At 46.9% G+C, this 25,230-nt stretch overlaps 1 protein-coding gene and 1 long non-coding RNA gene across 2 annotated transcripts; both read right to left on the reverse strand.

Moving 5' to 3' along the window:
* Positions 1 to 586: 586 nt before the first annotated feature.
* Positions 587 to 5,719, reverse strand: LOC129820299 (uncharacterized). The gene is made up of 3 exons (XR_008754186.1): positions 5,634 to 5,719; positions 3,123 to 3,194; positions 587 to 766 (listed from the first exon to the last, which is right to left on the reverse strand). It is a non-coding gene; the product is annotated as an uncharacterized LOC129820299 (long non-coding RNA).
* An 8-nt stretch (positions 5,720 to 5,727) lies between these two features.
* LOC129820300 (KH domain-containing, RNA-binding, signal transduction-associated protein 1-like) lies at positions 5,728 to 25,000 on the reverse strand. The gene is made up of 9 exons (XM_055877365.1): positions 24,842 to 25,000; positions 22,158 to 22,282; positions 20,665 to 20,781; positions 15,839 to 15,985; positions 8,999 to 9,123; positions 8,601 to 8,820; positions 7,494 to 7,561; positions 6,136 to 6,216; positions 5,728 to 5,863 (listed from the first exon to the last, which is right to left on the reverse strand). Exons 1-9 carry the CDS (start codon positions 24,936 to 24,938, stop codon positions 5,749 to 5,751), a joined length of 1,095 nt encoding a protein of 364 aa, XP_055733340.1. The 5' UTR covers positions 24,939 to 25,000; the 3' UTR covers positions 5,728 to 5,748.
* Positions 25,001 to 25,230: the final 230 nt, after the last annotated feature.

Genomic DNA, 25,230 nt, shown 5'->3' on the forward strand with positions numbered 1-25,230 from the left:
CGTAGTCTCGCAGCTCGCGTCGTAGTCTCGCAGCTCGCGTCGTAGTCTCGCAGCTCGCGTCGTAGTCTCGCAGCTCGCGTCGTAGTCTCGCAGCTCGCGTCGTAGTCTCGCAGCTCGCGTCGTAGTCTCGCAGCTCGCGTCGTAGTCTCGCAGCTCGCGTCGTAGTCACAGCTCGCGTCATAGTCTCACAGCTCGCGTCATAGTCTCACAGCTCGCGTCATAGTCTCACAGCTCGTGGCATAGTCTCACAGCTCGTGGCATAGCGTCATAGTCTCACAGCTCGTGTCATAGTCTCACAGCTCGTGGCATAGTCTCACAGCTCGTGGCATAGTCTCACAGCTCGTGTCATAGCGTCATAGTCTCACAGCTCGTGTCATAGTCTCACAGCTCGTGTCATAGTCTCACAGCTCGTGTCATAGCGTCATAGTCTCACAGCTAGCGTCATAGTCTCACAGCTAGCGTCATAGTCTCACAGCTCGTGTCATAGTCTCACAGCTCGTGTCATAGTCTCACAGCTCGTGTCATAGTCTCACAGCTAGTGTCATAGTCCACATTCCAGTCATTTGAGCCAGACTATTTCCCCCTCATATAGAGCCTGTAGCTAGAATCCACCCCTCTTCTTCTAACGGGGCCAAGGCACCCTTCTGCTCTCTGGTCCTCTTGGCAGCCTGCCTTCCCCCCCAGGATCGGTGCTCTCCACTGGGTCGGTCCTTCACTGTGGAGCCTAATGGGGCTCGGTCATGTCAGACCTTGCTGCACCACCTCACTGCAGAGGGGGAACACAGAAAACACAACCATTCAATCACTTTAGCATTAATTTTTACAAGAACCAATCTGCATTGGTATATTCAACACACTTTGAGGAAGAAGAACCAAAACCAATCTACATTGATATATTCAACATGCCTTGAGGAAGGAGTTGGCTCCAAAACACATCAGTAATACATATAACTAACAGGAATTAAGCTGCTGTCCTAAACCTTAAATTTATAATTCCAATGTGATATATTCAACATTCCCTCCACTCAAGTTTTAGACTACTAGCTGACCAGGATCTTTATTGACAGTATAAATGAGCATTGGATCAGGGCTGGAAGGAAATCCTGTATCTCACCAGGAGGATGGTTGGTCACTCCTCCCCTAACAGCCATCTATCTGTACTAGGAAGGACTGAAGTAGAGCTCATGTAAAATCTCCACCCCCCAAAACTAGCTTCTCAACATAGTTCTGATGTTATCATCACCTAGTAGCCCTTCACTTCCTGTAGGTTCTATTTCACAACCGACCGGGGGCTCCACGGTTACCGTCCTGTCACGACCCTCCCCCGGGGGCTCCACGGTTACCGTCCTGTCACGACCCACCCCCGGGGGCTCCACGGTTACCGTCCTGTCACGACCCACCCCCGGGGTCTCCACGGTTACCGTCCTGTCACGACCCACCCCCCGGGGCTCCACGGTTACCGTCCTGTCACGACCCACCCCCGTGGGCTCCACGGTTACCGTCCTGTCACGACCCACCCCCGTGGGCTCCACGGTTACCGTCCTGTCACGACCCACCCCCGGGGCTCCACGGTTACCGTCCTGTCACGACCCTCCGGGGCTCCATGGTTACCGTCCTGTCACGACCCACCCCCGGGGCTCCACGGTTACCGTCCTGTCACGACCCACCCCCGGGGGCTCCACGGTTACCGTCCTGTCACGACCCACCCCCGGGGGCTCCACGGTTACCGTCCTGTCACGACCCACCCCCGGGGCTCCACGGTTACCGTCCTGTCACGACCCTCCGGGGCTCCACGGTTACCGTCCTGTCACGACCCACCCCCGGGGCTCCACGGTTACCGTCCTGTCACGACCCACCCCCGGGGCTCCACGGTTACCGTCCTGTCACGACCCTCCGGGGCTCCACGGTTACGTCCTGTCACGACCCTCCGGGGCTCCACGTTACCGTCCTGTCACGACCCTCCGGGGCTCCACGGTTACCGTCCTGTCACGACCCTCCGGGGCTCCACGGTTACCGTCCTGTCACGACCCTCCGGGGCTCCACGGTTACCGTCCTGTCACGACCCTCCGGGGCTCCACGGTTACCGTCCTGTCACGACCCACCCCCGGGGCTCCACGGTTACCGTCCTGTCACGACCCACCCCCGGGGCTCCACGGTTACCGTCCTGTCACGACCCACCCCCGGGGCTCCACGGTTACCGTCCTGTCACGACCCACCCCCGGGGCTCCACGGTTACCGTCCTGTCACGACCCACCCCCGGGGCTCCACGGTTACGTCCTGTCACGACCCTCCGGGGCTCCACGTTACCGTCCTGTCACGACCCTCCGGGGCTCCACGGTTACCGTCCTGTCACGACCCTCCGGGGCTCCACGGTTAAGTCCTGTCACGACCCTCCGGGGCTCCACGGTTACCGTCCTGTCACGACCCTCCGGGGCTCCACGGTTACGTCCTGTCACGACCCTCCGGGGCTCCACGTTACCGTCCTGTCACGACCCTCCGGGGCTCCACGGTTACCGTCCTGTCACGACCCTCCGGGGCTCCACGGTTACCGTCCTGTCACGACCCTCCGGGGCTACACGGTTACCGTCCTGTCACGACCCTCCGGGGCTCCACGGTTACCGTCCTGTCACAACCCTCCGGGGCTCCGGAGGCCAAGGATCACTGATTGAAGCGTGATCCTTGGCTCTAAAGGGTGGCTTGTTACGAAATGTACCAAAAGTGTAAATTGTAACATGCTAACCTGGCTGTGACAACTTAGAACCTAACCCCCACAAGAGCCTTATAGAAGACTGACAGCCAGTCTATATGGTTCTGGCCAGTGTGTATGGTTCTACATAAGTAGTAACTTGACTATTGGTTTATTAGCCACACACTCCTGGAATGTTGATTCCCAGTATGGCTATAAATCTGGGCCTGTATTCATAAAGTGTCTAAGAGTAGGAGCGCCGATCTAGGATCAGGTCCTTCCTGTCCGTATAAAATCACATTTATATATATATATTTTTTTTTTTAAAGGTACAACTGATCTTAGATCAGCTATGCTACTCAGATGGTTTATGAATATCGGCCTTGGCAAACATGGTTGCAAATCCCCCTTAAGCAAAAAAAATACAAATTCCTACCTGAGGTATGCATGGTTTCATCTCTCCAGTAAGCCGACCTCTGATTGGTTCTTCACTGACTAATAGCTGGACCTGATGGAAGAGATATTAAATCAATAACCAATGAAAAAACACTAGTGGATAGTTCAGATTTGAAAAAAAAATAATAATAAAATCATGCAGTCTAGAGAGTAGTTGTAGTCATGCAACTCAAGCTTTTTGTCCAGAACTTTCTAGAAGTCGTAACATGTTCACCACTACAGTAATATATGCAACGTTTACAAACACGTTGCCAAAGAAAAAGTAGCATGAGCTCAAGTGGTTCAGAAGATAATAAGAGTTTCGGCTTTGCAGATTTTCATTTTAGCATTAATAAAAACGAATAAAACTATTATAGGATATTTTGTAAAGTACACAGCAAAGTTATTTTAGTAAATTAAAATCTTACAACTGCAATAATATTTAAAGTTAAATTTTTCCCCCCGTATTTTTGGTCTTTAAAAAAATATTTTGCATGACTAGAATTCTTCTTTTACTAAATTGCACGTATTTACCAGCAGTTTAATTCACTGTGTAAACACACTATCAACTTACTCATTTAGGGTTACCTTTATAGTGGAGTGATTACGGTTAAAACCATCGTCTCCTTTGCACTGCCATTACTCTCTCTACTACAGTAGCCACCGCGTCGGCCACTACACACGACACGAACGTCGAGGTCAAACCCTGAAACCTAAGACTTAAAATGGTTGGGAGTTCAGTTAAAATTTTACTAACAAGAGTCTAGCAATGCATTTCTCATTAAAGTTGTTCTACGACCACAGGTAAGATAGATTGAAAAAGTCTTTATACATACCCAGGCACTCAATGCTTTAGAGCTTTAAAACACATTAGGAAGCTATCCAGGTTATTTAACAGGTTTTACCTCTGGTTCCTTTTTAAAAGTATAGAAAGAGAGAAAGAATAAGTCGTGCTGTTTAAAAAATAAAAAAATCAATCAAGACATCATTTAGTATACGTTTAACGTCCTCAGACTACAATACAATTCATTTAAAATTTTAAAATGTGTTTTTGAAGAGAAATAACAAGAAAAACACCTCTAACTATCAGGCGGTTAAATGCTATTTAAAAATGACATTTCAAATTTGACTAGAACAGGAAAATAAATAAACCAAGTTACGGAAGTTTCATAGAAAAACAAACGAGTCTTTATTGACAAATTGCTGAAAAACATCTTTTGGAACAGATTTAGTAGTTACCTATTTAGGTCAAGCCTTACACATAGAGCATAATGCATTTTAATGTGGAGGGTACATATACCAGTGGCAGAATAGTGGATGTGCACTTTGGACGATTTAAAGTATGTACAAGAGATCAGATTGAAAAGCTGCAGGATCCCTTCATGTAGAGATTTTTGTCTCAATCCTTCATTGCATCGTTTTTACATGCAGTTTATAGAATCAGATTCAACCAATAAGATCCTGTACCGACACGTGATGTCATTTATCATGACATGAGGCCAATCTAAGGCCATATTCTACTTATAAAAAAAGACATCGGCTATAGAGACATAATAAAAATGAACTTACTGTTGAACCAACTTTAATTTTTTTTTAAACAATGAAGTATGTGAGGACAGTCCATCTCAACAGGGGATATCAGGGCTATATTTCAAAACTCTAAATGTACAATGAGAAAATGTCATTATATTTAAAAAAAATAAATAAATAAAAAAAAATCGCTGCTGCCTAAGTCTACATTGACAACTTTTAATTAAAGACTATTTAAAACAAATGGGAATACTAAATCAAATTCCATTAACATTTGTTTGTTTTTACTGTTTCCTTTCGACTTGCCGTTTTTGTTTGGTCTATATTACATAATTGAAACAGTGTTTGAAGTTTATTTTACATTACTATATTTAAAAAAAAAAAAAAAAAAAAAATTTAAAAGATTTTTGAAATGTAGCCTAAATAGGAATCTGCAACTGTCCCTCAAAGTATAGTTTTAAACAAAATAATGAATGGTTCTACTTTATATTCACCATCACCAAAACCAACATCAATACTTGTGAAAACGATGCGTTTATAAGAAGATAATTGCTTCCAATCACACCGGTGTCGTCATCGGAAACAGTTGTAGTTTTTTTTAAACTACAAAACGTAGAAACGCACCATGTTCACATATGTTGATGTTGAACTGGAGATAATGAATATGAAGCAGAACGATTTTTGAAATGTCCCTTTAAAGACGACAACAAGTGGATAAGTAGTCAGACTCCACTAGATGTGAGTTTAAATCCAAACATTAAAAATAAAATAACGGTCAACAGTACAAAGAAAAGCCAAGAGGGAGACAGGGTCAGAGAGAAAAACAGAAATCAACTGAAACTTCAAAGCTCTCCCCCCCAAAAAAACACTTTAAGGTCTGAATTAAATATCAAATCAGGTTCGATCAGTTATGATCCTGATTTTCAGTTCATAAAAGTCCAGTTTAGTAAAAAATTCCAAAAACAAAAAAATGGACAATTACTTTTGTCGAGGGTTGCTTAGAGCAAGAGCTGCCGTGGTAGACAGGTTGGTGGTTGGTTGTCGGGGCAACGCGTTAACAGTGGTAGCGTTGGTCGCTAGGCGTTGGCATGGTGAGTTCAGTATTGTCTATAGGGGTGTTCTCGGTAAGGGCCCTTAGCCGCTCTGGCAGGGAGGGCCTTTCCCCCCGGTGCCGCTCTCTGGGTCCCATTCCAGTTGTCCTGGGCTAGAGGGATGAACACACACGACAGAGACGGACAGAACAGACAAACATAAAATGTCATTACAAAATGAGCTCGGATGACAAGTAGAAAACTCCAACAAAACACTAAATTTCCCGTTTGAAACTCGGGAATTCTGTTTCCCAAGCATTTCAACGAGGACGTATTGAAGACATGTTGCCATCAGCATTATTCATGTAAATTTACCAATTACAGAACCAATAATCAAGACAGAATTAAGGATATCCCAGTCCATGCAGGGTGAGGACGAGAGGTTTGGCTTGAGAGTGGAGTATTGATGTCTTACCGTAGGGTTCATATGCTTCCTGTGTTTCTCCGTGTCCGTAGTCATAGTACTCTGGCTCTCTAAGAGAAGAACAGAGGAGAAAGAACATTTCAAATTAGAACAAGCTAACAAAGTACGAAAATAAGTATGAAAATGTAAATCGCTCTGGATTAAATAAATGACAAATATATACTGAACAAAAATATGAACGCAACTTGTAGTGTTGGTCCTATGATTCATGAGCTGAAACGAAATGTTCCAACCTCACAAAAAGCTTATTTCTCTCAAATGTTGTGCACAAATTTGTTCATATCCATTTTAGTGAGCATTTCTCCTTTGCCAAGATAATCCATCCACCTGACAGGTGTGGCATATCAAGAAGCTGGATAAATAGCATGATCATTACACAGGTGCACCTTGTCCTTGGGACAATAAAAGGCCACTAAAATGTGCACTTGTCACACACCACAATGCCACAGATCGTTCATGTTTTGAGGGAGCGTGCAATTGGCACGCTGACTGCAGGAATGTCCAGCAGAGCTGTTGCCATATAATTGAATGTTCATTTCTCTACCATAAGCCCGCCTCCAACATCGTATAGAATTTATAATTTATAGAATTTGGCAGTACATCCAACTGGCCTTACAACCGCAGACTACGTGTAACCACGCCAGGCCAGGACCTCCACATCTGGCTTCTTCACCTGCGGGATCGTCTGAGACCAGCCACCCGGACAGCTGATGAAACTAAGGAGTATTTCTGTCTGTAATAAAGCCCTTTTGTGGGGAAAAACGTGGGTGGGCCTGGCTCACAAGTGGATGGGCCTATGCCCTCCCAGGTCAACCCATCCATAGATTAGGGCCTAATGAATGTAAGTTGACTGATTTCCTTATATGGACTGTAACTCAGTAAAATTGTTGAAATTGCTGCATGCCAGCAAACCAAGCTAACCAGAAAAACCTACCCAGCCAGCAAACCAAGCTAACCAGCAGTCATGTTCAATATACATTACATTAATAAAATATGCTCTCACTTAATAGATAAGATAGAATAAAACGAATAAAAAAAAATATCAAATAATATCTTTAATAACTGATGTCATCCGATTTCAAACATAGCGAAGGTTAGCTGAACTAACCAACTTAAAACACACACAGACTCAAAACAATCCTACCACAGGGAAAGTTTATCCTTATGAATTCAGAACTATTTCAGTCCCAACATTCTCCATAACTCGATAATCCAGTTAGTAAGTAGGGTATGTGTAACCGTGAAGAGCAAGGATGTGACAGCCAATGCGTGGTGTGTGTGTGTGTGTGTAGTTTGTTGCCAATAGATGGAGAGATGGGTGACTCACGCCTGTGGCTGACTGTAGTAACAGTCGTATGCCTCGTACGCTGGCTCAGTGTAGCTCTCATCATAGGCCTAGTGAGAAGGGGAGAGAGTGAGAGAGAGAGAGGAGAATAGGGTGGGGGTCAGAAGGAGGAGCAGAGAGAGAGAACAAAATAAACATGTTAGAGGTCCTCCTCGGCCTGTGAAGTGAATTTCATTCACCAGTTGATGTTTGAGATCTAGACGGTAAATAAGTTGGCAAAAAAAGGAAGAACTTTCATTAACTAAGGAGCTGCAATGCTGTGTACCACGAGCAGCCGTTACCAACCCTTAACCCAGGAGGGACCACGAGCCGCCGTTACCAACCCTTAACCCAGGAGGGACAACGAGCAGCCGTTACCAACCCTTAACCCAGGAGGGACCACGAGCAGCCGTTACCACGAGCCGCCGTTACCAACCCTTAACCCAGGAGGGACAACGAGCAGCTGTTACCACGAGCCGCCGTTACCAACCCTTAACCCAGGAGGGACAACGAGCCGCCGTTACCAACCCTTAACCCAGGAGGGACCACGAGCCGCCGTTACCAACCCTTAACCCAGGAGGGACAACGAGCCGCCGTTACCAACCCTTAACCCAGGAGGGACCACGAGCCGCCGTTACCACGAGCCACCGTTACCAACCCTTAACCCATAAAATAAAAGGTGAATACAATTATAAACAGGGGTAGTTCTTAAAAACGTCATTATAATTGCCATTGTACAAATGTCTTATGAAAAGGTAGACCTAGCAACGCTGTTGCTCTCTACAATAACACATTACTAGTCGGCTCCAGCTACTACTGCTGTCTTGACCTAGATCTGATCTCCCCTGGTGAAATAGAGAACGAACCGGGATAAATTAAAGGCTAAATAAATAACCAGATTGGACTTTTAAATAGTTAATTACAGGCTTCAAAGCGTTACACGATGACGGTTTAACCCTACGTGTTCTCTGAATTCAAGCATGGGCATTGTTACAATGTAACTTGATCATTATAACATAAAAACTCGAATTAGCTGGATAATATTAAACATATATTAGAGATGTTTAAGATCCTAAAACGTCATGGAATAATAAAGTTATTTCGACTTACATATTCCTCATATTGTTCCGGTGCTGGTGCGTGTTGGTGGGGGGGTGGAAGGGGCATTCTCAGAGGCCCACCAGGGGCAGCGAGTCTGGCTCGGGGCGCTGTTGCCCCTCTGGCAGGGGTTGCTGGAGGTCCTCCTCTTCCTGCTGGTGCCCCCCTCGCTACACCGCCTCTGGCGGGACCTCCCCTGGGTGTACCTCCACGTTGGGGCATACCCCTACCCCTGGAAAGACGGCGGAAGAGAGACAGAGCGAGCAAACGAGAGAGTAGAGAAGATAATGCAGACAGAAAAGAGGAATGAGACAGAGGGTGAAGTGTTATTTGAACAAACATACTGTAGATAGACCAGACAATAACTTCACATCAGCCACCTTGATTCATTTCATCCTGAGTCTGTTTACCTGGGTGCCCCTGGTTGTCCCGGAGGCCCTCCTCTGCCTCGTGGGGCCCCTGGCCCGTGCTCTTGGCCCCCGTTCAGATAACCCATCTCCATGAACTGTTCCTGACAGATGTCATCCATCATGTCCTGAGAGAAAGAGAGACAGAGAGGACAGACAAAATGGATGAGGGTTGGTAGTAAAGATGGGAGGATAGGGAAGGAGGGAAAAGGTAATTATACTGAACAAATCTAAAATGCAACACGGTCAAATTTTACTGAGTTAGTTCATAAGGAAATAACTGCATTAGGCCCTAATCTATGGATTTCACATAACTGGGTAGGGGCACAGCCATGGGTGGGCCTGGGAGGGCATAGGCCCACCCAATCAGAATGAGTGCTTCCCCACAAAAGGTCTTTATTACAGATAGAAATACGCATCAGTTTCATCAGCCGTCTTGGATGCTGAACCCAGACGATCGCACAGGCGAAGAAGCAGGATGTGGAGGTCCTGGGCTGGCGTGGTTACACGTGGTCTGCGGTTGCGAGGCCGGTTGGATGTACCGCCAACTTCTCTAAAATTATGTTTGGCTTATGGTACAGAAATTAACATACACCTCAGCAAATACATTTAAAAACTTAGTTTCACAATTCCTGACATTTAATCCTAGTAAAAATTCCCTGTCTTAGGTCAGTAAGGATAACCACTTTATTGTAAGAATGTGAAATGTCAGAATAATAGTAGAGAATGATTTATTTCAGCTTTTATTTCTTTCATCACAGTCAATTAGTATTTGGAAGCATTGCCTTTCAATTGTTTAACTTGGGTCAAACGTTTCGGGTAGCCTTCCACAAGCTTCTCACAATAAGTTGGGTGAATTTTTGCCCATTCCTCCTGACAGAGCTGGTGTAACTGAGTCAGGTTTGTAGGCCTCCTTGCTCGCACACGCTTTTTCAGTTCTGCCCACAAGTTTTCTATAGGATTGAGGTCAGGGCTTTGTGATGGCCACTCCAATACCTTGACTTAGCTGTCCTTAAGCCATTTTGCCACATCATTGGAAGTATGCTTGGGGTCATTGTCCATTTGAAAGATCCATTTGCGACCAAGCTTTAACTTCCTGACTGATGACTTGAGATGTTGCTTGAATATATCCACATAATTGTCCTGCCTCATGATGCCATCTATTTTGTGAAGTGCACCAGCCCCTCCTGCAGCAAAGCACCCCCACAACATGATGCTGCCACCCCCGTGCTTCATGGTTGGGATGGTGTCCTTCGGCTTGCAAGCCTCTCCGTTTTTCGTCCAAACATAACGATGGTCATTATGGCCAAACAGTTTTATTTTTGTTTCATCGAATCAGAGGACACTATTCCAAAAAGTACGATCTTTGTCCCCATGTGCAGTTGCAAACCATAGTCTGGCTTTTTATAGCGGTTTTGGAGCAGTGGCTTCTTCCTTGCTGAGCGGCCTTTCAGGTTGTCGATATAGGACTCGTTTTACTGTGGAAATAGATACTTTTGTACCTGTTTCCTCTAGCATCTTCACAAGGTCCTTTGCTGTTGTTCTGGGATTGATTTGCACTTTTTGCACCAACGTACATTCATCTCTAGGAGACAGAACGCGTCTCCTTCCTGAGCGGTATGACGGCTGCGTGGTCCCATGGTGTTTATACTTGCGTACTATTGTTTGTACAGATGAACGTGGAACCTTCAGGCGTTTGGAAATTGTTCCCAAGGATGAACCAGACTTGTGGAGGTCTACAATTTTTTTTCTGAGGTCTTGTCTGATTTCTTTTGATTTTCCCATGATGTCAAGCAAAGAGGCACCGAGTTTGAAGGTAGGCCTTGAAATACATCAACAGGTTTACCTCCAATTGACTCAAATGATGTCAATTAGCCTATCAGAAGCTTCTAAAGCCATGACATAATTTTCTAGAATTTTCCAAGCTGTTGAAAGGCACAGTCAACTTAGTGTATTATATGTGAAATTATCTGTCTAAACAATTGTTGTAAAAATTACTTGTCATGCACAAAGTAGATATCCTAACCGACTTGCCAAAACTATAGTTTAACAAGAAATTTGTGGAGTGGTTGAAAAACGAGTTTTAAATGACTCCAACCTAAGTGTATGTACATTTCCGACTTCAACTGTACATCAGTGACCAGAGCTGGCAACAGTTACCATGCCAACTCCCTGAAAACTTGAGACATCTGTGACATTGTGTTGCATGACAAGGTGCACCCGTGTAATGATCATGTTGTTAAAATCAACTTCTAGATACACCTTGATATGCCACACCTGTCAGGTGGACGGATTATCTTGACAAAGGATAAAATGCTCACTAACAGGGATGTAAACAAATGCGTGCAGAAAATGAGAGAAATACTATAATAATTTGTGTGTGTAGGGAACATTTCTGGGATCTTTTATTTCAGCTCATGAAACATGGGACCAACACTTTACATGTTGCACTTATATTTTGGTTCTAATATATATCGATAGATAGAAGAGGGTGGGGCTCAAGCTGCATCCCTGTCTCACCCCACGGCCCTGTGTTCAGTATCCTGAGCCACTAAGCCACTAATGACTATAAAAGCAAGGCAATGAGAGCCGGTCTCAAAAAGCCCTTAAACCCTTGTGTGGGTGTGTGCGCGTGTCTCCCTCGTCTCTACGTATGCAAGCAGGTAAAATACCTAGTGCATGTACCCTAATGGTAAATCTTCCTCAGTTTAGTGGAGAGGTTGGACCCGACCGATACATAATGACAGACTCCTGCAGTAGACAACCATTGACAACCAGCATCAAACAGTCTTTCTCCAGTCCTTTTTGGGGGTACATTTTTTTCTTTTATTTTTTCTTTAAGTAAACTAGGCAAGTCAGTTAAGAACAAATTCTTATTTTACACTGATGGCCTACTGGGGACAAACCCGGACAACACTGGGCCAATTGTACGCCACCCTATGGGACTCTCAATCACAGCCGGATGTGATACAGCCTGGATGTTAAACCCTGACCCCGATCAATGCTTTTCATAAATCTGTTCCCATGCAGGGGCCCCTGGGTTAAAGTAGTGCACTATTTAATAGGGTTCTATTTGAGAACCTGACTCTCCTCTGGTGATCCCGACAGCCAAAAGGAAATATTCAGTGTTCTGTCCCAAATGGCACCCTATTCCCCATAGAGCTCGGGTCAAAAGTAGTGCACTATATAGGGAATAGGGTTCATAGGGCTCTGGTCAAAAATAGTGCACTATATAGGGAATAGGGTCCATAGGGTTCTGGTCTAAAGTAGTGCACTATATAGGGAATAGGGTTCCATAGGGCTCTGGTCAAAAGTAGTGCACTATATAGGGAGCCATTTGGGACGTAGGTGTGATACTATAATATGCAGGCAGGCTGCGCTCTATTCATCTCTAGAGTGACAACTCGCTGAAAACAACCTTTTGTCTGATTCCATAATTAATCCATCAGCAAGAGCAACACGGCGTCGCCTTCGTTTAACAAGATAGACCGCTAATATGCCGCTAAACATTAAACCGTTCCTACCTATGCCAACTAACATGGAAAGATTATTTGGGGGGGGCCAAGGAGAAGAACAGACTGCCTTTGCAGAGTAACAGCCATATCAAAACACATTCCCCAGTTTAGGAAAAATCAACCCAGACAAATGAAGCTCGCTAACCTAGAATTATTTTCAGAGGGAAAATAGCTGTAATACACAATAACTTCTGATCACAATAACTAAATCACTGATTTACATTGACACATACGAACCAAACAAACCCGTCTAACCTTCATGATTCATGCATAGTCTTTCCAGGGAAATTAAGTTTCTTCATAGCTAGACTAGCAATAACCAAACAAGTCCTGCCGATTATATAGTACTGTAGGTAACCCACCACAACAGTCTATGGAAATACTGTATACAGTGGGTCCTCATTTATACTTAGTGTGTTGGGAAATCTGTTATGAATGTAATGTTAAAAAACATATATATATATTTTTTAATTGCCTTAATATTACCGGACCCCAGGAAGAGTAGCTGCTGCCTTGGCAGGAACTAATGGGGATCCATAATAAACCCCAGGAAGAGTAGCTGCTGCCTTGGCAGGAACTAATGGGGATCCATAATAAACCCCAGGAAGAGTAGCTGCTGCCTTGGCAGGAACTAATGGGGATCCATAATAAACCCCAGGAAGAGTAGCCACTGCCTTGACAGGAACTAATGGGGATCCATAATAAACCCCAGGAAGAGTAGCTGCTGCCTTGGCAGGAACTAATGGGGATCCATAATAAACCCCAGGAAGAGTAGATGATGCCTTGGCAGGAACTAATGTGGATCCATAATAAACCCCAGGAAGAGTAGATGATGCCTTGGCAGGAACTAATGGGGATCCATAATAAACCCCAGGAAGAGTAGCTGCTGCCTTGGCAGGAACTAATGGGGATCCATAATAAACCCCAGGAAGAGTAGCTGCTGCCTTGGCAGGAACTAATGGGGATCCATAATAAACCCCAGGAAGAGTAGCTGCTGCCTTGGCAGGAACTAATGGGGATCCATAATAAACCCCAGGAAGAGTAGCTGCTGCCTTGGCAGGAACTAATGGGGATCCATAATAAACCCCAGGAAGAGTAGCTGCTGCCTTGGCAGGAACTAATGGGGATCCATAATAAACCCCAGGAAGAGTAGCTGCTGCCTTGGCAGGAACTAATGGGGATCCATAATAAACCCCAGGAAGAGTAGATGATGCCTTGGCAGGAACTAATGGGGATCCATAATAAACCCCAGGAAGAGTAGCTGCTGTCTTGGCAGGACCTAATGTGGATCCATAATAAACCCCAGGAAGAGTAGCTGCTGCCTTGGCAGGAACTAATGGGGATCCATAATAAACCCCAGGAAGAGTAGCTGCTGCCTTGGCAGCACCTAATGTGGATCCATAATAAACCCCAGGAAGAGTAGATGATGCCTTGGCAGGAACTAATGGGGACCCATAATAAACCCCAGGAAGAGTAGCTGCTGTCTTGGCAGGACCTAATGGGGATCCATAATAAACCCCAGGAAGAGTAGCCACTGCCTTGACAGGAACTAATGGGGATCCATAATAAACCCCAGGAAGAGTAGCTGCTGCCTTGGCAGGAACTAATGGGGATCCATAATAAACCCCAGGAAGAGTAGATGAAGCCTTGGCAGGAACTAATGTGGATCCATAATAAACCCCAGGAAGAGTAGATGATGCCTTGGCAGGAACTAATGGGGATCCATAATAAACCCCAGGAAGAGTAGATGATGCCTTGGCAGCACCTAATGTGATTCCATTATAAACCCCAGGAAGAGTAGCTGCTGCCTTGGCAGGAACTAATGTGGATCCATAATAAACCCCAGGAAGAGTAGATGATGCCTTGGCAGGAACTAATGGGGATCCATAATAAACCCCAGGAAGAGTAGATGATGCCTTGGCAGGAACTAATGGGGATCCATAATAAACCCCAGGAAGAGTAGATGATGCCTTGGCAGGAACTAATGTGGATCCATAATAAACCCCAGGAAGAGTAGATGATGCCTTGGCAGGAACTAATGGGGATCCATAATAAACCCCAGGAAGAGTAGCTGCTGCCTTGGCAGGAACTAATGGGGATCCATAATAAACCCCAGGAAGAGTAGCTGCTGCCTTGGCAGGAACTAATGGGGATCCATAATAAACCCCAGGAAGAGTAGCTGCTGCCTTGGCAGGAACTAATGGGGATCCATAATAAACCCCAGGAAGAGTAGCTGCTGCCTTGGCAGGAACTAATGTGGATCCATAATAAACCCCAGGAAGAGTAGCTGCTGCCTTGGCAGGAACTAATGTGGATCCATAATACATTCTTGACATGGAATCTACAGTTCTACAGAAGTATACAGATGTGTCCCTTTCATAGCACAATGGTCAGTATAAAATATTGTTGATTTTTCTGTGTAACTTTTCTAGTGTGGATTCAGTTACATTAACCCTGTTAGGAGTTTACATTAACACTCAGTGGTGTAAAACAGCCCCAGTAACCACTGGTCAAACAAAAAACACCCATCATTATTATATTTCCCAGCATTATCTATTGCAGGTAGATATTTTTTATTGTTTGTTGCATGGAAATTGATTGCTAGAGTCATCTTATGCTACTCAAATATAAATACAAATTTTTCTAAATCATTCTGAAATTATTTTTCCAGATGATTTGGTTTAGGTCGTTTCATACATTAGTCTTCTTAATCCTGGCAGTCATTCTGAACGCGGGTGAATGAAAAGTCTAAATGTTTAATATCCCCAGTCTGGCCGGATTCCAATAGGAATCACAGAGCACTGAAAGCCAGCATTATGGGACTTGTAGTTTGATGTGGCCTGTAAACTATCAGTTTTATGCCACTGTATTAGGGTAAAACTACAACCTCAAAAGGAGGGCCTCATGAGATGTACTGTAACGTCTTAAAGAAATGTCAGTTTAATGATAACATATTCACTTAGGATTTCACTTGGTGAAGCACCAGGACTGAAAATGAATGAATGCTACAAACACGTGCCACTAGCAAACCCAGTCACAGCTGGTACCTTTAAAATTCACTCCAAAGGCACACTGGGAAATATGCAAATAAGACTAAAACACTACAGCAGGGCTATTCAATTCCGGATGGCAGAAACATTTATTTTATGGTTCTTCAAAAGAACCATCCCATTTATGGTTCTTCGGAGAGCCTAAAAAATGGTTTCCTATTCCAACCTTATTTGGTTTCAACTTGCAGCTTTATTTGTAAGAGTGTACTGCAGGGTCGGACAAGGAAACGAAAGGTGACAACACAGAACCGCCACATCTAAGAGTCTAATCCACTCACAGGAAACAGGAACTTCTTGACTTCCTCCATGGCGTGTGCCATGCGTAGGTAAGCCTCGGGCACGGGGGCAAACACCTCGATGAAGACATGCAGCTCCATGGACAGGTGTGCGTACTTGGCCTCAGCCCCTTTCCTCAGACCCTCCTCCTGAAACACAACACAGGACAGTTGGAGAGCTTATTGAGGAAGCCACCGCGGTCTGGGTCTATGTAACCTATCACACAGTCTTTTAGACAACATGGCCTTTATCAGGTGACCATGGACAGTTCAAAACCCCCAAAAAGGTGTTAACCAGGTGAGATAAATCTAACCTCACTTTCAGGGCTAGGCAGGTGCAACTAACCATCCCTTCATACAGCTGTGGCCAGATTCCCTCCCTCTCTCTCTCTGCTGTAGGACAGCTGTGGCCAGATTCCCCTCTCTCTCTCCCTCTGCCGTAGGACAGCTGTGGCCAGATTCCCCTCCCTCTCTCTCTCTCTCTGCCGTAGGACAGCTGTGGCCAGATTCCCCTCCCTCTCTCCCTCTGCTGTAGGACAGCTGTGGCCAGATTCCCCTCCCTCTGCCGTAGGACAGCTGTGGCCAGATTCCCCTCCCTCTCTCTCTCCCTCCGCTGTAGGACAGCTGTGGCCAGATTCCCCTCCCTCCCTCTCTCTCTCCCTCTGCCGTAGGACAGCTGTGGCCAGATTCCCCTCCCTCTCTCCCTCCGCTGTAGGACAGCTGTGGCCAGATTCCCCTCCCTCCCTCTCTCCCTCTGCCGTAGGACAGCTGTGGCCAGATTCCCCTCTCTCTCTCCCTCTGCCGTAGGACAGCTCTGGCCAGATTCCCCTCCCTCTCTCCCTCTGCCGTAGGACAGCTGTGGCCAGATTCCCCTCCCTCTCTCCCTCTGCTGTAGGACAGCTGTAGCCAGATTCCCCTCCCTCTCTCCCTCCGCTGTAGGACAGCTGTGGCCAGATTCCCCTCCCTCCCTCTCTCCCTCTGCCGTAGGACAGCTGTGGCCAGATTCCCCTCTCTCTCTCCCTCTGCCGTAGGACAGCTCTGGCCAGATTCCCCTCCCTCTCTCCCTCTGCCGTAGGACAGCTGTGGCCAGATTCCCCTCCCTCTCTCCCTCTGCTGTAGGACAGCTGTAGCCAGATTCCCCTCCCTCTGCCGTAGGACAGCTGTGGCCAGATTCCCCTCCCTCTCTCCCTCTGCTGTAGGACAGCTGAGCCAGATTCCCCTCCCTCTCTCCCTCTGCTGTAGGACAGCTGTGGCCAGATTCCCCTCCCTCTCTCCCTCTGCTGTAGGACAGCTGTGGCCAGATTCCCCTCCCTCTCTCTCTCTCTCTGCCGTAGGACAGCTGTGGCCAGATTCCCCTCCCTCTCTCCCTCTGCTGTAGGACAGCTGTGGCCAGATTCCCCTCCCTCTGCCGTAGGACAGCTGTGGCCAGATTCCCCTCCCTCTCTCTCTCCCTCCGCTGTAGGACAGCTGTGGCCAGATTCCCCTCCCTCCCTCTCTCTCTCCCTCTGCCGTAGGACAGCTGTGGCCAGATTCCCCTCCCTCTCTCCCTCCGCTGTAGGACAGCTGTGGCCAGATTCCCCTCCCTCCCTCTCTCCCTCTGCCGTAGGACAGCTGTGGCCAGATTCCCCTCTCTCTCTCCCTCTGCCGTAGGACAGCTCTGGCCAGATTCCCCTCCCTCTCTCCCTCTGCCGTAGGACAGCTGTGGCCAGATTCCCCTCCCTCTCTCCCTCTGCTGTAGGACAGCTGTAGCCAGATTCCCCTCCCTCTCTCCCTCCGCTGTAGGACAGCTGTGGCCAGATTCCCCTCCCTCCCTCTCTCCCTCTGCCGTAGGACAGCTGTGGCCAGATTCCCCTCTCTCTCTCCCTCTGCCGTAGGACAGCTCTGGCCAGATTCCCCTCCCTCTCTCCCTCTGCCGTAGGACAGCTGTGGCCAGATTCCCCTCCCTCTCTCCCTCTGCTGTAGGACAGCTGTAGCCAGATTCCCCTCCCTCTGCCGTAGGACAGCTGTGGCCAGATTCCCCTCCCTCTCTCCCTCTGCTGTAGGACAGCTGAGCCAGATTCCCCTCCCTCTCTCCCTCTGCTGTAGGACAGCTGTGGCCAGATTCCCCTCCCTCTCTCCCTCTGCTGTAGGACAGCTGTGGCCAGATTCCCCTCCCTCTCTCCCTCTGCTGTAGGACAGCTGTGGCCAGATTTCCCTCCCTCTGCTGTAGGACAGCTGTGGCCAGATTCCCCTCCCTCTCTCCCTCTGCTGTAGGACAGCTGTGGCCAGATTTCCCTCCCTCTGCTGTAGGACAGCTGTGGCCAGATTCCCCTCCCTCTCTCCCTCTGCTGTAGGACAGCTGTGGCCAGATTTCCCTCCCTCTGCCGTAGGACAGCTGTGGCCAGATTCCCCTCCCTCTCTCCCTCTGCTGTAGGACAGCTGTGGCCAGATTTCCCTCCCTCTCTCCCTCTGCCGTAGGACAGCTGTGGCCAGATTCCCCTCCCTCTCTCCCTCTGCTGTAGGACAGCTGTGGCCAGATTTCCCTCCCTCTCTCCCTCTGCTGTAGGACAGCTGTGGCCAGATTTCCCTCCCTCTCTCCCTCTGCCGTAGGACAGCTGTGGCCAGATTCCCCTCCCTCTCTCCCTCTGCTGTAGGACAGCTGTGGCCAGATTTCCCTCCCTCTCTCCCTCTGCTGTAGGACAGCTGTGGCCAGATTCACCTCCCTCTCTCCCTCTGCTGTAGGACAGCTGTAGCCAAATTCCCCTCCCTCTCTCTCTCTGCTGTAGGACAGCTGTGGCCAGATTCCCCTCCCTCCCTCTCTCCCTCTGCTGTAGGACAGCTGTGGCCAGATTCCCCTCCCTCTCTCCCTCTGCTGTAGGACAGCTGTGGCCAGATTTCCCTCCCTCTCTCCCTCTGCTGTAGGACAGCTGTGGCCAGATTCCCCTCCCTCTCTCCCTCTGCTGTAGGACAGCTGTAGCCAAATTCCCCTCCCTCTCTCTCTCTGCTGCAGGACAGCTGTGGCCAGATTCCCCTCCCTCCCTCTCTCCCTCTGCTGTAGGACAGCTGTGGCCAGATTTCCCTCCCTCTGCTGTAGGACAGCTGTGGCCAGATTCCCCTCCCTCTCTCCCTCTGCTGTAGGACAGCTGTGGCCAGATTCCCCTCCCTCTCTCCCTCTGCTGTAGGACAGCTGTGGCCAGATTTCCCTCCCTCTCTCCCTCTGCTGTAGGACAGCTGTGGCCAGATTCCCCTCCCTCTCTCCCTCTGCTGTAGGACAGCTGTGGCCAGATTTCCCTCCCTCTGCTGTAGGACAGCTGTGGCCAGATTCCCCTCCCTCTCTCCCTCTGCCGTAGGACAGCTGTGGCCAGATTTCCCTCCCTCTCTCCCTCTGCCGTAGGACAGCTGTGGCCAGATTCCCCTCCCTCTCTCCCTCTGCCGTAGGACAGCTGTGGCCAGATTTCCCTCCCTCTCTCCCTCTGCCGTAGGACAGCTGTGGCCAGATTCCCCTCCCTCTCTCCCTCTGCCGTAGGACAGCTGTGGCCAGATTCCCCTCCCTCTCTCCCTCTGCCGTAGGACAGCTGTGGCCAAATTCCCCTCCCTCTCTCCCTCTGCCGTAGGACAGCTGTGGCCAGATTTCCCTCCCTCTCTCCCTCTGCCGTAGGACAGCTGTGGCCAGATTTCCCTCCCTCTCTCCCTCTGCCGTAGGACAGCTGTGGCCAGATTTCCCTCCCTCTCTCCCTCTGCTGTAGGACAGCTGTGGCCAGATTTCCCTCCCTCTCTCCCTCTGCTGTAGGACAGCTGTGGCCAGATTTCCCTCCCTCTCTCCCTCCGCCGTAGGACAGCTGTGGCCAGATTCCCTGCGTAACCTGCGTAACAGGTGTATAATGTGTGTGTGTGCGTAACAAGTGTATAATGTGTGTGTGCGTAACAGGTGTATAATATGTGTGTGCGTAACAGGTGTATAATGTGTGTGTGTGTGCGTAACAGGTGGAGAATGTGTGTGTGTGTGTGTGTGCGTAACAGGTGGATAATGTGTGTGTGTGCGTAACAGGTGGATAATGTGTGTGTGTGCGTAACAGGTGGATAATGTGTGTGTGTGCGTAACAGGTGGATAATGTGTGTGTGTGCGTAACAGGTGGATAATGTGTGTGTGTGCGTAACAGGTGGATAATGTGTGTGTGTGCGTAACAGGTGGATAATGTGTGTGTGTGCGTAACAGGTGGATAATGTGTGTGTGTGCGTAACAGGTGGATAATGTGTGTGTGTGCGTAACAGGTGGATAATGTGTGTGTGTGTGCGTAACAGGTGGATAATGTGTGTGTGTGTGCGTAACAGGTGGATAGCAGGTGTGTGTGTGTGCGTAACAGGTGGATAGCAGGTGTGTGTGTGTGCGTAACAGGTGGATAGCAGGTGTGTGTGTGTGCGTAACAGGTGGATAGCAGGTGTGTGTGTGTGTGCGTAACAGGTGGATAGCAGGTGTGTGTGTGTGTGCGTAACAGGTGGATAGCAGGTGTGTGTGTGTGTGCGTAACAGGTGGATAGCAGGTGTGTGAGGTATACAGGTGGATAGCAGGTGTGTGTGTAACAGGTGGATAGCAGGTGTGTGTGCGTAACAGGTGGATAGCAGGTGTGTGTGCGTAACAGGTGGATAGCAGGTGTGTGAGGTATACAGGTGGATAGCAGGTGTGTGTGTAACAGGTGGATAGCAGGTGTGTGTGTGTAACAGGTGGATAGCAGGTGTGTGTGCGTAACAGGTGGATAGCAGGTGTGTGAGGTATACAGGTGGATAGCAGGTGTGTGAGGTATACAGGTGGATAGCAGGTGTGTGAGGTATACATGTCAGCTCTCTCTCACCTTGGCTTTGTCCCTCATGGAGCCTTTGCCCAGTACAGAGATCTTGGCCCCAGTCTCTTCCTGAAGCCGTTTGATTGTGTTGCCCTGAGGGCCAAGAATCTTCCCCACAAAGTTGAACTGAAACAGGACAAACAAGACAGGTTCAGACTACAGAACACGCTTCCTTGTGTAACAGCATGCGGGGGAAGCATACGGCGTCAAAAGTCTGGAGGTGTTGGTATGTTACTTGAGACAGGACAAACAAGACCAGGTCAGCCAACAAATGAAACCCGTTTAAACATTACAGGACATCTACAAAAGAATCATAGCCGAACAATATGATTTCCCACTCGGTATTTGAACTTTTTTTTTTTTACACATTTGGTTGTCAACTAACGTGAATTAAATGTGAAATCAAAACAGTTCACGTCATTGGATTTTAGAGTTAAAATTTGGGTGAAAACAATACGAAATTCCCTTAGTTTGAAGGGAATTTCTTCAAATCGAATGGGTTTTCCAAATTGATTAAACGCCAGGCACATTGAATGTTTTTTGTTGAAATGACATGGAAATAACGTTGATACAACTGGGTTTTTTGGGGGTCCCAGCGGATGAGTCACGGATGAGTCACTGTGAATAAGGCTTCTAGAGTGTTGAAGATGCTGTGTGTTCTGTACCTGTTGCTTAAAGCAGTGTTTCAGCAGTGGTTCATATGACCTTTTCCAATATGACATGGAAACAACGTTGACACAACTAATCCAATACAACATGTGGAAGACCTTCCCTAGTGTAAGGAACTAGACATGAACTAACATGAAGCGACTATAACGGAAACAATTGTGCCGCAGACTGGTCGAAGGGTTGAGGACACGCTGTGGTTACACGAAAGTTTCCGCCAGCCATGTAATCACCATGTAAATACAGAGGTTTAGTACCACTTTAAATAATGAGGGTGGAGGAAATCTATTAAAAACGCTGATCATTGTCCCTCGGGGAGAAACATTTTACGGTGACATGTGTTGCCTCCCTGAAACGCTTAATTACAAGCCCTTAGAGCTGTTGGTTAAGAGCTTGTAAGTAAGCATTTCCCGGTAAGGTCTACACTTGTACTCGGCGCATGTGACAAATAAAGTTTGATTTGGAGTCGCCTAAAGCATGGCTGAGAGCTTGCATACTCCCAGTCACCCATGTAATTCAAGCCCTGCTGCTGAATGAAGGACAGGAGTAGAGGTAGAAGGCTTACCCTCGGATACTGTTTGACCCCCCCCAGTCACCCATGTAATTCAAGCCCTGCTGCTGAATGAAGGACAGGAGTAGAGGTAGAAGACTTACCCTCGGATACTGTTTGACCCCCCCCAGTCACCCATGTAATTCAAGCCCTGCTGCTGAATGAAGGACAGGAGTAGAGAGGTAGAAGACTTAACCTCGGATACTGTTTGACCCCCCCCAGTCACCCATGTAATTCAAGCCCTGCTGCTGAATGAAGGACAGGAGTAGAGAGGTAGAAGACTTACCCTCGGATACTGTTTGACAGGTATGAGCACGCGCTCCTTCAGTTTGATATTCTTGACGGTGAAAAGGTCCAGGTACGCGTCTCCTCCTTCCTTCTTGGGTTCACCTTTCTGGATTCTCTCGATTTCTACAAAGGGAGAATTCAACCGATTCAAAACACGAAATCTTACTATGTTATAACAATGTAGTTTACCGTTAGAAGTCATACACGTGAAAAGAGCCTTAAGTCATGACAGCGCCTCAGTATGCCACGTGCAAATGTTTACATACCCTACATTACTCATCTCATATGTATATTCTGTACTCTATATCATCTACTGCATCTTGCCATCTTTATATAATACATGCATCACTAGCCACTTTAAACTATGCCACTTTATGTTTACATACCCTACATTACTCATCTCATATGTATATACTGTACTCTATACCATCTACTGCATCTTGCCTATGTCGTTCTGTACCATCACTCATTAATATATCTTTATGTACATATTCTTTATCCCTTTACACTTGTGTGTATAAGGTAGTAGTTGTGGAATTGTTAGGTTAGATTACTCGTTGGTTATTACTGCATTGTCGGAACTAGAAGCACAAGCATTTCTCTACACTCGCATTAACATCTGCTAACCATGTGTATGTGACAAATAACATTTGATTTGGACTACACTGACAGCCGGGAGCCAGAGGTTCTCTAGCGGCGGTGTCTTCTCTACTAATCTAAACTTCATTGACCTGCCACACACTGACACACAGGCACTGTACCACTCAAAGGCATGTGTATTGTTCTATACTCTCCTTTGACCAGCCAGTGACACACTGACAAGTTGCATTGTCCCACTACAGTAGCCTAAAGGCACTCTAGCCATATCTAGCAGGCTAGCCATATCTAGCAGGCTAGCCATATCTAGCAGGCTAGCCATATCTAGCACTATAAAGAGAAGACGTTTTACAATGGTAATTATTAGCAGTACTGGACAAAAGCTCTATGAGGGACAAAGGCCAGGTGAGATATACAGAAGCTTTTTTTTTTTTTTGCATTGTGACTCACTGAGACCTAGTGGCAACCCACCTGAAACGTTTTGAGTACACAGTACGTTTTGAGTACACAGTACGTTTTGAGTACACAGTATGTTACGAGACAATAAACCCAGACACTTTTCTAGCAACAATGAAACATCATTCCTAAATATGTGATCTCAAAAAGGTACTGACTGACAGCCACCAGAGGGTCTTGATAAGGTCATACGGCTAAACAATCTATAAACCACCTCCACCTAGTGGTAGGTTACGGTACTGTACTAGATTTCCATTCCAGGAGGTCTGTATTATAATGCGGAACACATGGGTAGAAAGGACCGAGGGAAAAACACATTTCCCCATGTAAAAGTGTGTCAGATCCAGCTGGAATATCAGGCTACACACGTTTCAGCAATGTTAAACCACTCATTGCTGTGCTTCTTTTACAGCCTTTCAAAATAGAGCTCAGCTGTAATATTTTACACATTTGACTTCACTGAAAGGGCCTGTTTCCCGGACACAGAGTAACCGTTATTTCCTTGGAGAATCCCCACTGAGCGTGCTATTTAGTCCAGGACTAGGCTTAAAATGTGTTCGTGAAACCAGCCCCCCCCCCCACAAAAAAACAAAAATAAACCCACAAATGGTAGCATCTCGAAACTGACCGAATAACTACAACAATCGTGTTTAGGCAGACAAACTGCTTAATTCTTACACTGCTATCGTCACACAGTATCAAACTGACCTCGAACCCCGCCGTCATAAAAAATAAAATAATAATTCCCATACCAAACGCATGTATTCCAAATACATTTACAGATGTACGTCAAGTATTAACATATGTTTTGATGCATTTTTAAATGTATTTGGCAAATGTAAAATACATTCCAGAAATACATTTCAAATGCTTATTTTTCTCTTCTCTTTATGGTTAAACTTCCATAAATCTGCCCTTGTGCGGTTGTTTGCTAGTCAAAACCAAAACGTGCCTGTCTCGCCACACCCACAACTTTTGCTTCAATAGTAGGCTACTCAAAATAAACCACAATTGGTAATATGTGATTTATAAAACGTTTTAAAAGCGACCTACATGCAACTATGAATAGTTTTCCCCCTCTGTGCAATCACCCACATTGGAAATACAAAGGGTTTCTGGACCACCTGCCGAGGGGACAGAAAAAATTGTATTTTGTGTTTGTTTGCTGTGGGCAACGACCACACAATAAGGGAGTTATCTGCCACACAAAGACGCCAGAACGTCCTATCGTTGTCTCTCTCCCTCTGGTTTGAGCGCACAGAAAGACCACTGTGACAATAGAGCGGTTGCAGCTTTGAGCATGCGATAGGGCGAGATTTCGGATAGGTTACCATGTGCGCATGGAAATCCACAAAGCTATATTTCACGGTTTCATTCAACGGGGTTGTTAAACCGTGTCTAGACCGTGTCTCCCTGTAAGTGCAGTGGGGTGACGGGTCGTAGCACAGACGAAGAAAAGAAAGGGTCTACTGTTTGCAGACCCCCGTTAGCAGTCCCGTCTAGCCACGGTGCGTCGTTTTCAAAACGCCAGATTTAAAAAAATAAAATGTAAAAACATCTTATCACAATGGCTAAAATATCAATACTTTTGCTCGAGGCAGGACATTTGCCAATAAAATGTGATTTTACCTGTAGATAAAAGTTTCATAGCGTGCGTAAACGACACATCCATACTGTCCTTCTCAGCGAGAAGCTCGGGGAGATACTTGCTTTCTTGATTCTCCATTTTGAGTTTAAATCAGTTCGTAATACAAAAATGTGCAATTAAAATCAAGCTTTGAGTGGATAGAAAAAATTAAATCAACAGAAGGAAAAATTTGTCCAGTTATGTACGCAGGTGTGTAAATGTCCACTTCTTCGCATGTAGAGCTCTCGCTGCTATACCGCACGGCTACTGACGACGGCGGATGAGCGCTCCTGTCGCGGCGCCTTGACTTATGAAAATGGAGAAGGAAGCATGCGCCCGTCGAATAAAGAATACACGGAAGTGAGCTCAGCGCGATGCAGCCAATGATGTA

This window comes from Salvelinus fontinalis, chromosome 22, assembly GCF_029448725.1.
Source record: "Salvelinus fontinalis isolate EN_2023a chromosome 22, ASM2944872v1, whole genome shotgun sequence".
Taxonomy (NCBI): Eukaryota; Metazoa; Chordata; class Actinopteri; order Salmoniformes; family Salmonidae; genus Salvelinus; species Salvelinus fontinalis.